General features: G+C 36.0%; 2 protein-coding genes and 2 non-coding genes across 5 annotated transcripts; all 4 read left to right on the forward strand.

The window, feature by feature from the left end:
- The first annotated feature begins 568 nt into the window (after positions 1-568).
- On the forward strand, positions 569-2,002 carry LOC127250032 (serine acetyltransferase 1, chloroplastic-like). Its single transcript, XM_051273183.1, has one exon. It carries the CDS (start codon positions 643-645, stop codon positions 1,684-1,686), a length of 1,044 nt encoding a protein of 347 aa, XP_051129140.1. The 5' UTR covers positions 569-642; the 3' UTR covers positions 1,687-2,002.
- Positions 2,003-3,788: 1,786 nt separating this feature from the next.
- LOC127250031 (putative DUF21 domain-containing protein At3g13070, chloroplastic) lies at positions 3,789-9,733 on the forward strand. 2 transcript variants are annotated; one of them, XM_051273181.1, is made up of 15 exons: positions 3,789-4,620; positions 4,953-5,050; positions 5,143-5,236; positions 5,885-5,962; positions 6,119-6,222; positions 6,610-6,691; positions 6,945-7,084; positions 7,161-7,239; positions 7,350-7,413; positions 7,758-7,849; positions 8,004-8,069; positions 8,441-8,557; positions 8,723-8,887; positions 8,976-9,200; positions 9,280-9,733. In XM_051273181.1, the coding sequence occupies exons 1-15, from the start codon at positions 4,039-4,041 to the stop codon at positions 9,304-9,306; spliced, it is 2,013 nt and encodes a 670-aa protein (XP_051129138.1). In that variant the 5' UTR covers positions 3,789-4,038; the 3' UTR covers positions 9,307-9,733. The 2 variants fall into 2 exon arrangements, with proteins under 2 accessions (XP_051129138.1, XP_051129137.1); XM_051273180.1 differs by having other exon boundaries at positions 8,976-9,733.
- Positions 9,734-10,304: 571 nt separating this feature from the next.
- On the forward strand, positions 10,305-10,407 carry LOC127250040 (small nucleolar RNA Z122). Its single transcript, XR_007838523.1, has one exon. It is a non-coding gene; the product is annotated as a small nucleolar RNA Z122 (small nucleolar RNA).
- A 216-nt stretch (positions 10,408-10,623) lies between these two features.
- LOC127250039 (small nucleolar RNA Z103) lies at positions 10,624-10,731 on the forward strand. The gene has a single exon (XR_007838522.1). It is a non-coding gene; the product is annotated as a small nucleolar RNA Z103 (small nucleolar RNA).
- Positions 10,732-11,536: the final 805 nt, after the last annotated feature.

Consider the following 11,536-nt stretch of genomic DNA (forward strand, 5'->3'; position numbering starts at 1 on the left):
AAAAATTATATAATTTAAAATTAATTAAAGTAAATAAAAATAATAAATAATAAACAAATAAGGTGGAAGGTGGGAATATGAATATAATTTAAACTAATAATAATAATAAAATGCTTTCTCACTCTAGGCTCTAGCTGCCTGCCTGCCTTAAAATTTTGTGCTGCCAGTGTACCGTCGACACGCCTCAATCCACAAATCCGCCACCGCCACGACACCCATCTCCCGATCTTTCTTTCAAATTTTTTTAATAAAGTATTTCATCCCAAAATAATCGATCATGTTATTTAAAATAATAATAAATTATAATATCTATTATATATATATATATTTTTTTAAGTAATTAATAACATTAAAAAATTTAAAATAAATTTAATATATATATAATTAAAAAAATTTAAAAATATTTATTTTAATATTTTAAAATTTATATCACAATAAAAATATTTACCATCTATATAATAAATTTTTATAATATACATAAATAAGAAAACTAAATTTTAAATGAATTTTAATTAAATATATTTTAATTTAATAAAAATGTCAATTGTTTTAATAATTTCGTGTCTCTCTCTCTCACTGTCCAACATCTGATTCTTTTTTCTCTCTCTCTAAAACAAACAAACCTTTTCATCTGCTCCTTTCATGTCTTCCAAACAGTTTCTGTCCCTGCCATTTGCTCTCGCCAGGAGACCTTTTCTGCGCCACCGCTCGCCGCCGACCATGGCCACCACCTGCTTCTACCAGGCCAGACCCCAACCTACTCTCCCCGAAACCGACGACGACGACGACGACCGCCTCTTCGTCAAATACTGCCGAGATCTCGCATACCCGCCGGAAAGAAATAGTAAGAGCCTCCGTCCGCCGCCGCGCACTCAGAAGGATCATATATGGAAGACGATGAACAACGAAGCCAGGTCCGATGTCGAAAAGGAGCCCATACTGTCGAGCTACTATTTCAGCGCAATTCTAGGGCACGACTCCATGGAAAGCGCTCTCGCGAATCACCTCGCCGTGAAATTGAGCGATTCCGCCCTCCCCAGCGGCACTCTCCACGACCTCTTCCTCGGAATCCTCTCCGACGACCGGGAAATCATTCCGGCGGTGGCGGAGGATCTCAGAGCCGTCAAGGAACGCGACCCTGCCTGCATCAGCTACGTCCACTGTTTCCTCAATTTCAAAGGCTTTTTGGCTTGCCAGGCCCACAGAATCGCGCACAGCCTCTGGTCCGCCGGCCGGAATATTCTAGCCCTAACAATCCAAAACAGGGTGTCGGAGGTCTTCGCCGTCGACATCCACCCGGGGGCGAAGATCGGGATCGGAATACTGCTCGACCACGCCACCGGAGTGGTGGTCGGCGAGACAGCTGTCATCGGAAACAACGTGTCGATTCTGCACAACGTGACGCTCGGCGGGACCGGAAAAATCTCCGGCGACCGTCACCCGAAAATCGGCGACGGCGTTCTTATTGGGGCGGGGACTTGTGTGTTGGGAAACGTTAGAGTTGAGGATGGAGCGAAGATCGGTGCAGGGACGGTGGTGCTGAAGAAAGTTCCGGCGAGAACGACGGCGGTCGGAAACCCTGCTAGATTGCTGGGAGGGGAGAATCCGGTGAAGCACGATAGAATTCCGAGCTTGACGATGGATCATACTTGGCATGTTTCTGAGTGGTCCGATTATGTCATTTAGAGGGCTGTCGGAAAATTGCTAACTAGTTCCATAGATATATACATATATTAGTCTAGGGAGAGACAGAGTGACGCCATGGATGTTCTTGGAGGAGAGAATCTGCAGTTCTTTCGTCTTCACAGAGTGATGAGATAAAATCATTGAATATTGATAAATAAATAAATAAATAAATAAATAAAGCCTCATTGAGTCCAAATTAGGTTCATATTTGATCACACACACACATATATATATACATATAATAATGTTATTTACATTGTGATTCTTCATGAAGGTCGATCGGGTGTTGTAGCAAATTGACGGTGAAAGTGAAATCTAACAAAAAATTTCACGAGAAAACGCAATTTCCTCATTTAGGTCGGACACAAATTTTGTCCCAGAATTCACTAACTGTCTAAATTTTTATTTGTGGAAATTAAAAGCCCTTATACTACTTATAATCCATATTATATACTAATTTCCTCGTATTTCAAAAGTCTTATTTTGTGAAAAAAAAAATTATACAAATATAATGATATTTTTTATATAGAATATAATAGAATGAGATAAAAAGGTAAATGAGATTTTTAAAGTCAATATTTTTTATATATTTGGGTGTGATCAAATGCGTGGAAAATGAGACATGTTCTGTTTGGGGTGCATTACAAATATGGATAAAATATCTTCATCGTACGTAACATTTTGCAAGTAATGTTTGCCATATTCTGCCTTTAGTGTGTTTCTTTTCTTCACCTTCATTCTCAGTCTCCTTAAATTCGTTATATTTAGGCTTAGCAATAAAAGATTTGTTGTGATATTTTTTTAGAATAAATAAAAAACTTTTTTTTTTTTATATTTTTATTGATATATATATATATATTATTCTTTCATGAAATTAATGTCAATACTTCTCTATATTTTATATAAAGAAAAAAATTTTAATCCCAAAAAAATTGTTTTTATTTTTTTATTTTTGTTCGCTCTAAAATAATTGTTTTATTTTTTTATTTAGTAACCGTAGTTTTTATTTTATAACAAAATTATTAGTATTTTTTCAAATTAACCATAATTATTACTTTAATCTATTTTTTAAAATCTTTTCAAAAATCTTTTCAAAAGTAAAATATTTTAGTCTTTAACATTTTTACTTAATACTATTTTCATAAAATATTTTGTGGCATTCGTACGGAATTTTACCATTCTTAACTAATCGATGCTCCTTATAACCTAAAACAATTGAAAGTAACTTTATAAATTTCAAAAACTTGAGTTGGTTTGGTTATATGTTCTTCAAACTAACTATTTTCGCTCTTCTTTACACACTTTATTTGTTTTTTTAATATTATCTTAAATATTTATTTATTTTATTACATAATAAAAATATAAATTTCATTTAAAATAAGAATATGTACCAAAATCAAATGTACAAAATTATACTCCCTCCGTTCACCGATAAATTATACATTTACTTTTGGCGCAGAGATTAAGAAAGGGTTACTTTGTAATTGGACGTTCCAAAATAGAAATATGTATACTTTGTAGTTGGACGGGAAGGGGTACTATATATTGTCAATTTATATATTTTTTTTATACTCACTCCGTTCTATATCTATATATCAATTTGTTTTTTTGACAGAATTTTACAAATATTACTATTATATTCATATGTAACAGAAGTAAAAATAAAAAGACTAAACTAACTTTTATTAGTATTATATGATGTAAAAGTAAATACATTTGTGTAATATCTTATAAATTAAAATGATATTGTAATGTTAGTATGCAGTACAATTACTATATATAAAAAAATAATAAATACTTTTCTTGTTATGAAAGAACCAAAATAAAAAAAATTGATTGATTTGTTAATATAAATAATATATAGATAGTATTTGAATAATATTTCTAATTGCGTAAATTAGGAAAACATTGCAAAGGAGATTTCGACTTTGTTTTTTTTTTTTATAATTCTTTATATATATATATTTTAAAAATTAATATATTATATATTTTTATTGTTTTTTTTATAATTATCTGTATTACACATAAATATATATTTTTTTCAATAATTTTATAAATAAATACATCCTTCAACGCATAAATCATAATTGATTGGAGGGTATATCTGTCATTTCGTGTAGGAATCTTGCATCCGTTCTCAGTAAAAAGAGGGGAATAAAATTCCAACTCGGTCGGAGACGGAAGCTGTCGCTGCTTTCCGACATTAGCGGCCCACGAATCACGATGAGCTGCTCCTCATTCGGCTGCTACTTGATTTCACCCTTCAAGCTCCGGAAAAGAGCCCTAGATTTCTTGCCAAATTTTTGAATATTTAATTATATATATTTTCTTCTGTTGTATGGTAGTAGATTCATGGATGCTGCCGCCGCCGCCGCCGCCGCCGCCGCGTCGGAAACGCCATTCTTCAATCGATCAGTTTTCATCAGCAAATCAAATTCATACGCATTAGTCGGCCGTCGCAATTCGCTACTGAAATTATCGCACAATTTGCCCTACAACAACATCCGCTGCGACACTTGTTGGATTCCGCTGGACAAGTTTCCAATCGCTTTCTTCAATTCAAATAAAAGGCTTAGATTTTGTTTATTTTCCGTTAAAACCAATTCTTATACGGGTGGGAGCAGTGATGACGATGCTGTCAGGGTAGAAATCTTTCGCGAGGTTTTGGTGAGGAGGAGCCTGGCCTTTGCCGCGGTGGCGATTTGGGCGGTCGGAATATTGAGTTTCCGGAGAGCGTTGGCGGCGGAGGGTGTAGTGAGTGCGGGGTATGGGGTTTGGGAGCGGAGTGTATTGGCGTTGAGGAGCTCGTGGCCGAAGGTTTTGCAGGTTTTGACTCTTTTCAAAGATCAGGGTTTGGTTTTGGCGGCTCTGTTAGGGCTCTCGGCCTTTTTCTCAATGGCCGAGACCTCCATTACAACGCTCTGGCCTTGGAAGGTACTGAAGAATCACTATGAGGGGGTTATCTAGCTTCCTATCAGCAGGATGAATTAGAAATGCCTAATGATGCTATATAGATTGTTAGATTTGATGTTGCACATGAGGAAATGGAATCAAAATGATATCATCTTCCTGGTTGTTGTAGAGGTTATGTTCAGGATCGAATTTTATGCTAATTACCGATACAAAATGCTGAGTATATTCGACTGTAATCTGCAGTGACTTGTTTATATATTTCATGTTTGTTGTTATCCTCTCACAAAGTGAAAATGCATTCTGCACAATGTAGATTTTCTATTTCAGATGCCAGATGATTGTTTATCATGCAGGTGAGGGAATTGGCTGATAAAGAGCCCGAGAATGGTGTGTTCAAAATGCTGAGGAATGATGTTACTCGATTTCTGACAACAATCCTCATTGGCACAACGTACTGTTTATTGTTTGTTTAATTGAAAAGCCATGGTTTGTTACATTGAATATGAACAAGGTTTCTTATTTGTAGATATTTTATGTGCTCAGAGTGGTTAATATTGTCGCGACAGCTTTAGTAACTGAGGCTGCAACTGCAGTATTTGGTGAAGTTGGTGTCAGCGCCGCCACTGGAGTTATGACGGTATGCCTAAAAATTTCTTTTTACATGTTACTGTTGTTTATGTTCGAGTTGGGATAGGGTCGTTGATTTTCTAGGATTTTGATAATTTGTGTAAGATCACTTCTACAATTAGTTAGACAGTTGTTATCTTAGAGATGCTATATTAGGGCCCTTAGGCTGCTGATGAATCATCATGCTGATTTTATTACTGAATTATAGAGTTAAACATCGGTTTCAATTTATTTTATTTTTTTCTAGTACGAAATTATTCTAATTATCACATTCATATAGGATTCATGACCGTAAGTTGCATAACATTGTGCTGGGGAACATAGATTCAAGATTGCGAAATGTTTTCTTTCAATAGACTTAAATCAGGTAAAACTTTGAATGCTGTTTTTAATCAAGTGACCTAATTAGTTCTGTACTATTAGTATGGAGTCTCATCGAATGCTGTTTGCACTACAGCTTTATTTTTGTGCAAGAAGATTTATGCTTTCTAATGTTCTGAATTTTTTTTTTTTACATTCCTTTCTGCTGTAATAAAGTTATTAATGGTTCTTGATTCGATTGATACGTAGATGTATAAAAGTTTTAAAAAGCGAAGAATATAATCAGTTTCCTATGCTTCCGAGTATTCTCTAAGCCTGAAACTGTCAACACCACCAGGTTGCTATTCTTCTCCTCACTGAAATTACTCCCAAAAGTTTAGCTGTTCACAATGCCACCGAGGTTGCTCGCTTTGTGGTGAGTTTGCAAATGTTTGCTGTTTAAGAATCAATTAGCTCTAGTGATAAATAGTTAATGAAATACTAGTGCATATGTGATTATGTAGGACATCCATAAGATATGTTTACAGATACTGTATTTTTTATTTTAAAATGATTTTTCCATTTCCTTTAGGTTAGGCCAGTGGCATGGCTTTCTTTGATACTGTATCCTGTTGGCCGAGTTGTAACATATCTGTCAATGGGAATGCTGAAACTGCTAGGATTGAAGGGAAGAAGGTGTGGTACATAACTAATTTATATATTTAATTTCTTTTCTATATTTATATAGTTTGTTTGATGTGGTATAACATCATAAAATTTGTTGGCTATAGACATAGTTCTGGACTGTAGCATTTGTGTCCAATATCTGCTAGCCATTTTGCAGCTTTTAAGAAGCCACAGTGACTAATATTTGTTTTGAAGAATAGTGATGCTGCTTTTCTTGATTACGATGTCTTGACTAGTACAGCAACTGTCATAGTGAAGCAGGAGGTGTTTTTCCAGTCCACCTAACCATATGTGTATATATACATACAGATATATATTTCTTGTTTTCCAATCCATTAATTATGGAGTATCAGCAGTTTACATCCTGGCTTTACATTATTCATTGTCATGTATCAGCGAACCATATGTAACTGAAGATGAAATAAGATTGATGTTACGCGGAGCAGAGTTAAGCGGGGCAATTGAGGAGGAAGAACAGGTAATTAAGGAGTTTTGTGCAGTGGCGAACATGTCTACTGGGTGTATATTTTACTGTTTTATTTTCTAAGACTGCTGCATATGGAAGAGGCAACATCTTATTTTTCATTTTTGAGTCCTTATGTAATTTTCCTTTCATGTATGTATGTGATCGAATTACTATTATTAATGTGATAAAAGGTGCCAAATTGGCGATGAACTTAAAGCCTGACACTTACTCAGACATAGTGTGTAATGTGGGATTGGATTGACAGGATATGATTGAAAACGTGTTGGAAATAAAGGATACACATGTTAGAGAGGTTATGACGCCTCTTATTGATGTTGTTGCCATTGACGCCAATGCCACGCTTGTTGACTTCCACAATTCATGGGTGGATCATCAGTATTCCAGGTATGATTCTTTTTTCCTCTTAAAATCGGTTTGTGTTTATCTAAGCAAGCTAAGTAGTCCTTGCGGTTGCTTGTAGGGTTCCCGTTTATGAGGAGCGTATTGACAACATTGTTGGTATTGCATATGCTATGGACCTTCTGGATTATGTGCAAAAGGTTGACTATTTTCTGGCTTACCCTTCTTTGTTTTGAAGTTACCAATTCGCATTTCTAATAACCCTAAAAAATCTCATAGCCGCAGAATTATATTCTGTTTGGTTTTGAAGGGGGAACTTCTTGAAAGTTCTATGGTGGGAAACATGGCTCACAAACCCGCGTACTTTGTTCCTGGTAAATGGCAATACTCCAACTTTGATACTTGTACTTCTATTTTAAGCCTATGAGCTCATATGAATGCAATTTTAATGTGTGTTTAAGAAAAATAATTGAATTATCTTCCTAGATTTTTTGTCAGCCTTGCAGTCCCCAGATAAAGATTGGCTTATCCGAATGATACTGTGTCTGGCATGAAAATGCAAGATCTATGACTTTGGATGTAGATATTAGTTTATGTATTTGTTTATAACTTATTTCCATAGTCATTTGTATTGGTATTCTTGATTTGCGATAATTGATACTTTATGACTTCCGCTACTTATTCCATGTGTATAGTAGTAATCCATCCAACATTGCAGATTCTATGTCTGTGTGGAATCTTCTTAGAGAGTTCCGCATCAGGAAGGTACACATGGCCATTGTTCTAAATGAATATGGAGGAACTGTTGGTGTAAGCACCTTTCGCTCATACTTAAGCAACCAATTGTTCTAATGATACACACACACACACATATATATATATATATATATATATAAGAAAAAAGTCTGCTCAAAAATCAGTTAAAGACTTGGGCGATGAATTGTTCTTTTAATTTTTGGAACAGATAGTGACCCTTGAAGATGTAGTTGAAGAAATTGTTGGTGAAATATTTGATGAAAATGATTCAAAGGTAACTGTTGTTTCGTAAGTTTGATTTCATTTTGAAATTATGAGTAGTTATGGTCTGGGGCTTAAACTTGTACCCATCAATCTTATCTTCAGTGTTTGGTTCGTAAGTTTGATCTCCATTGTTGTTGACAACGAACACTCATTTAATATACGGTTGAAGATATACTTTGCGCCGTTGAGTCTGTTTACGGGAATGTGTTGTGTACTTGGTAAAAATGTTTTCCTGTATGCATTTAAATTCCAAGAAAGTGCTAAAATACTTGTCAAGATTTTTTCGGTGCTAGTAATGTTTGATTTGCATGAAACAAATAAGCGGAGCCATAAGCTTTATCCTAACTCTGTTATTGTTTCTCATATTTTGCCACATGGAAGGAGGAAATTCAGAAAAAAACTGGCTATGTAGTCATGCGTGCCGAAGGTATATATGACGTGGATGCTAATACATCAATTGATCAACTCTCAGAAGACCTTGACATCAAAATGCCGGAGGTAGTTTCCATTTCATTCTCTTATCTTGAAGCATTTTTTCGGAATTAAATTTCTATAGAATCACTGTCGAACACAATATACTTTTCCTTTTACTGATTTCCTATCGATTAGATGCCAGAAAATGTGTTAGATACGGAAAAAATTATCATCCATCCACTCATGCAGGATGTTCAGTATGAAACGGTTTCGGGTTTTGTCTGTGAGGCGTTTGGATACATCCCAAGGACAGGTGAGACCATAAAAGTGGTCCTTGAAAGAGCAAATCGAGAAGAACATGGCGAATCTGACCATCAAGATGAAACCGAGAAGACTCAAATTTTTAAGCTTGAGGTGTGCCGTAAGCTACAAAGATGATTGTATTTGCAGGTTATTGAAGTCGCAATTTCTTGGTTATTGAAAGTTCATACAATTGCTGCAGATACTCGCAGGTAATGCCAGAAAAGTTAGTGCTGTTCGATTTGAAAGAATAAACAGCGACGAAGCATCTCTGGAAGCCAAGGATGCGACTCATTTAGCTCCCAAAGATTCGAAAAAGAAATCCAGCAGCAATGGCGAAATAGAGACGATTGAGCGTGATGACACCCCGTTTCATGATGTAGGAAACGACCGCGCAATGTCTGTACACGAAGGCAAAACCAATGAGGTAAGCAAACCAGAAATCACCGAATATATATACAAATTTATGCGCGCAGGATATAATCAGTAGCAGCATCATGCTACAGGAACCAAAGAGCAGTTTTGAATTGTAAGAAAACCAATGTCGGGTATAGAATTGAAGGAGATTTTTTTCTTTGAGGAAGGCTGTCATGAAGACTTCCTATGGTTGGATCGATTTGAGACATCAGTTCCCTTTCCAACACCGGACACAAGTTAATGTTGCGCCCGGTGTCCTGACGGATTGATCGGTCACCTATGCCTATAGTGAAGACTTTCTTGGGCATCTTCTCTCTTGCTTCTTGTCTGAAATATTGTTTCCATGTCCATTTCTATGATTGAAGCTTTCTGCTGTTGTTAATGTGTGTATATAATATATGTATGTTCCGAGCCTGTGTAAAGACAGCTGTTGCTCGATGACCCTAATTCGTTCATGAGATTTTTTAGGGAAATTTTTGTGTAGTAGCTGCTTGCTTGTAAAACACACTCTCCATCCTAATCCAATCTTATTTTGATGTTTTAGCTTCAATTTGTTATGAGCAAAATTATTTATAATATTTAAATATCAAATAGCAAAATAGTAATATTTTATTAATTAATAAAAATATAAAAAATTGAAAAAAAAATGATAAAAGTATTTGAATCGGGACAAAGGAGTACAATTTTATAAGGGGTTCTAATTAATATTTAAAATAATATCTTTTAAAATGTGTTTCAAAGATAATACATTAAATCATTAATTTTCTCCGAAAACATTATAATAATCATATAAAATGATGTTTTATTTATTTTACTTTTATAAAAATTAAAACAATAGAATCAGGAAATTAGGGTTAAAGGTTCGGTTGGGCCGCCGTGACTTGCTGCAGTGGGCTCCAAAGTCCAAACCCTAGGGTTCAGTATGGTTATAAATAGCCCCCAACGCGCATTCGTTCTCAGTGGCGGTTCTGGCCGCTTGCTTGATGCCGGAGGAGGCTCTTCTTCAGTGTCTGCCCGGTGGAGTTGTAGCCACGGAGAGATTAGCTCTGAATGTAGTGGATGTATGTTATATTATTTTATCGTTGTTTTCCTTATTTCAAACCATCGGTTGGAGTTTGTGAGATGATGAGAATTCTATTCCCTTTCTCTGAGTCCGGCGGAATTCATCTTCGCCGCTCTGATGAACATTCTTATTTGCACGTCAGTCTGATCCCAAACTCCACCGATTTAGTCATATTCGTCTGTTATTGCCTCATTGGCTTTTTACGCGAATTGCTTGCGGAAAGTGTTGTCCCGTCGGATTAGGTTGAATGGTTGTCATTGCGATTGGGAACTCCTCCCTTGCTTTCAAATTTACTGTGGCGATTTTGCTTGTGCGTGCGTGCGTGTGTTGTTTGTTTGTTTGTTCTTTAAATCTATTCTTCGTTTGGGAGATGGAAATGATGATTATTTCCCCAGATGATTCGACGCTGAAATTACTGAGCGCATTTTATGTTTTTTCTCCCTTGTGGAGGAAATCCAAGCCAGATTTTCTGATCCATCTTCAACACTCACATTATTCACTTCATTTCCTCCATGTTTTATTGTGTTTGGATGTGTTTTGCCAACGGGAATTTTAATTTCCTTCAAACTTCTCACTTTTTTTCCTTTATTTTTTCCTATTACACTTGCATTTGGATAAAATCAAGTGCCAGCACGTTTCAAGCAATGGAAACAGCATTGAATTTTTCGTTAGTAGGCGAAGCTTGACAAATCTTCTATTTGCATTGTTCCCCTGCATTCTCTCTTGTTCTTTTGCACGGTGCGATTCTGGATTATGTAATGAATGATTGATGATTAGTAGTTGTGACCTAGAAGTTCAATGGCCATGGGGATCTTTGGTGTACAGATGCATGTGAATTTTACCTGGATTGTAATGCTATATATCATCTGGTTTAAGGGATTATATACAATAATATTAGTAAGATCTGGCAGGGGCTATGTTGTAGGAAGTCCCAGCAATGGAATGGAGCATTCGTAAGTTGCACTCTTACTAGCGGGCTGCTGATCTCTTTGTTGTCCCCAATTATTATCTTCTTCCCCACCTTAATCTGCACCCACTGATTTTTTGCTCTTTGTGGTGCATTTGAGAAGAGGGTTTTGTATAAAGGGTTTATGTTGGCTGCAGAAGAGTGAGTTGGAGAAGAGGATTTCAATTGTTCTTTTCTATCAGACTCGAATTCCCAGATTTTGGTGAGGGAGAAGCTCTCCAATTAATTTTCAGCCACCGATTGGTATCAAAACAACGGATGGATCTCTTGATTTTGCTCAAGAAATGTGTTACCAGCACAGAAGGAAGTTGGTGAG

Source organism: Andrographis paniculata, unplaced genomic scaffold (assembly GCF_009805555.1).
Source record: "Andrographis paniculata isolate CXL003 unplaced genomic scaffold, ASM980555v1 Contig36END, whole genome shotgun sequence".
Lineage (NCBI taxonomy): Eukaryota > Viridiplantae > Streptophyta > Magnoliopsida > Lamiales > Acanthaceae > Andrographis > Andrographis paniculata.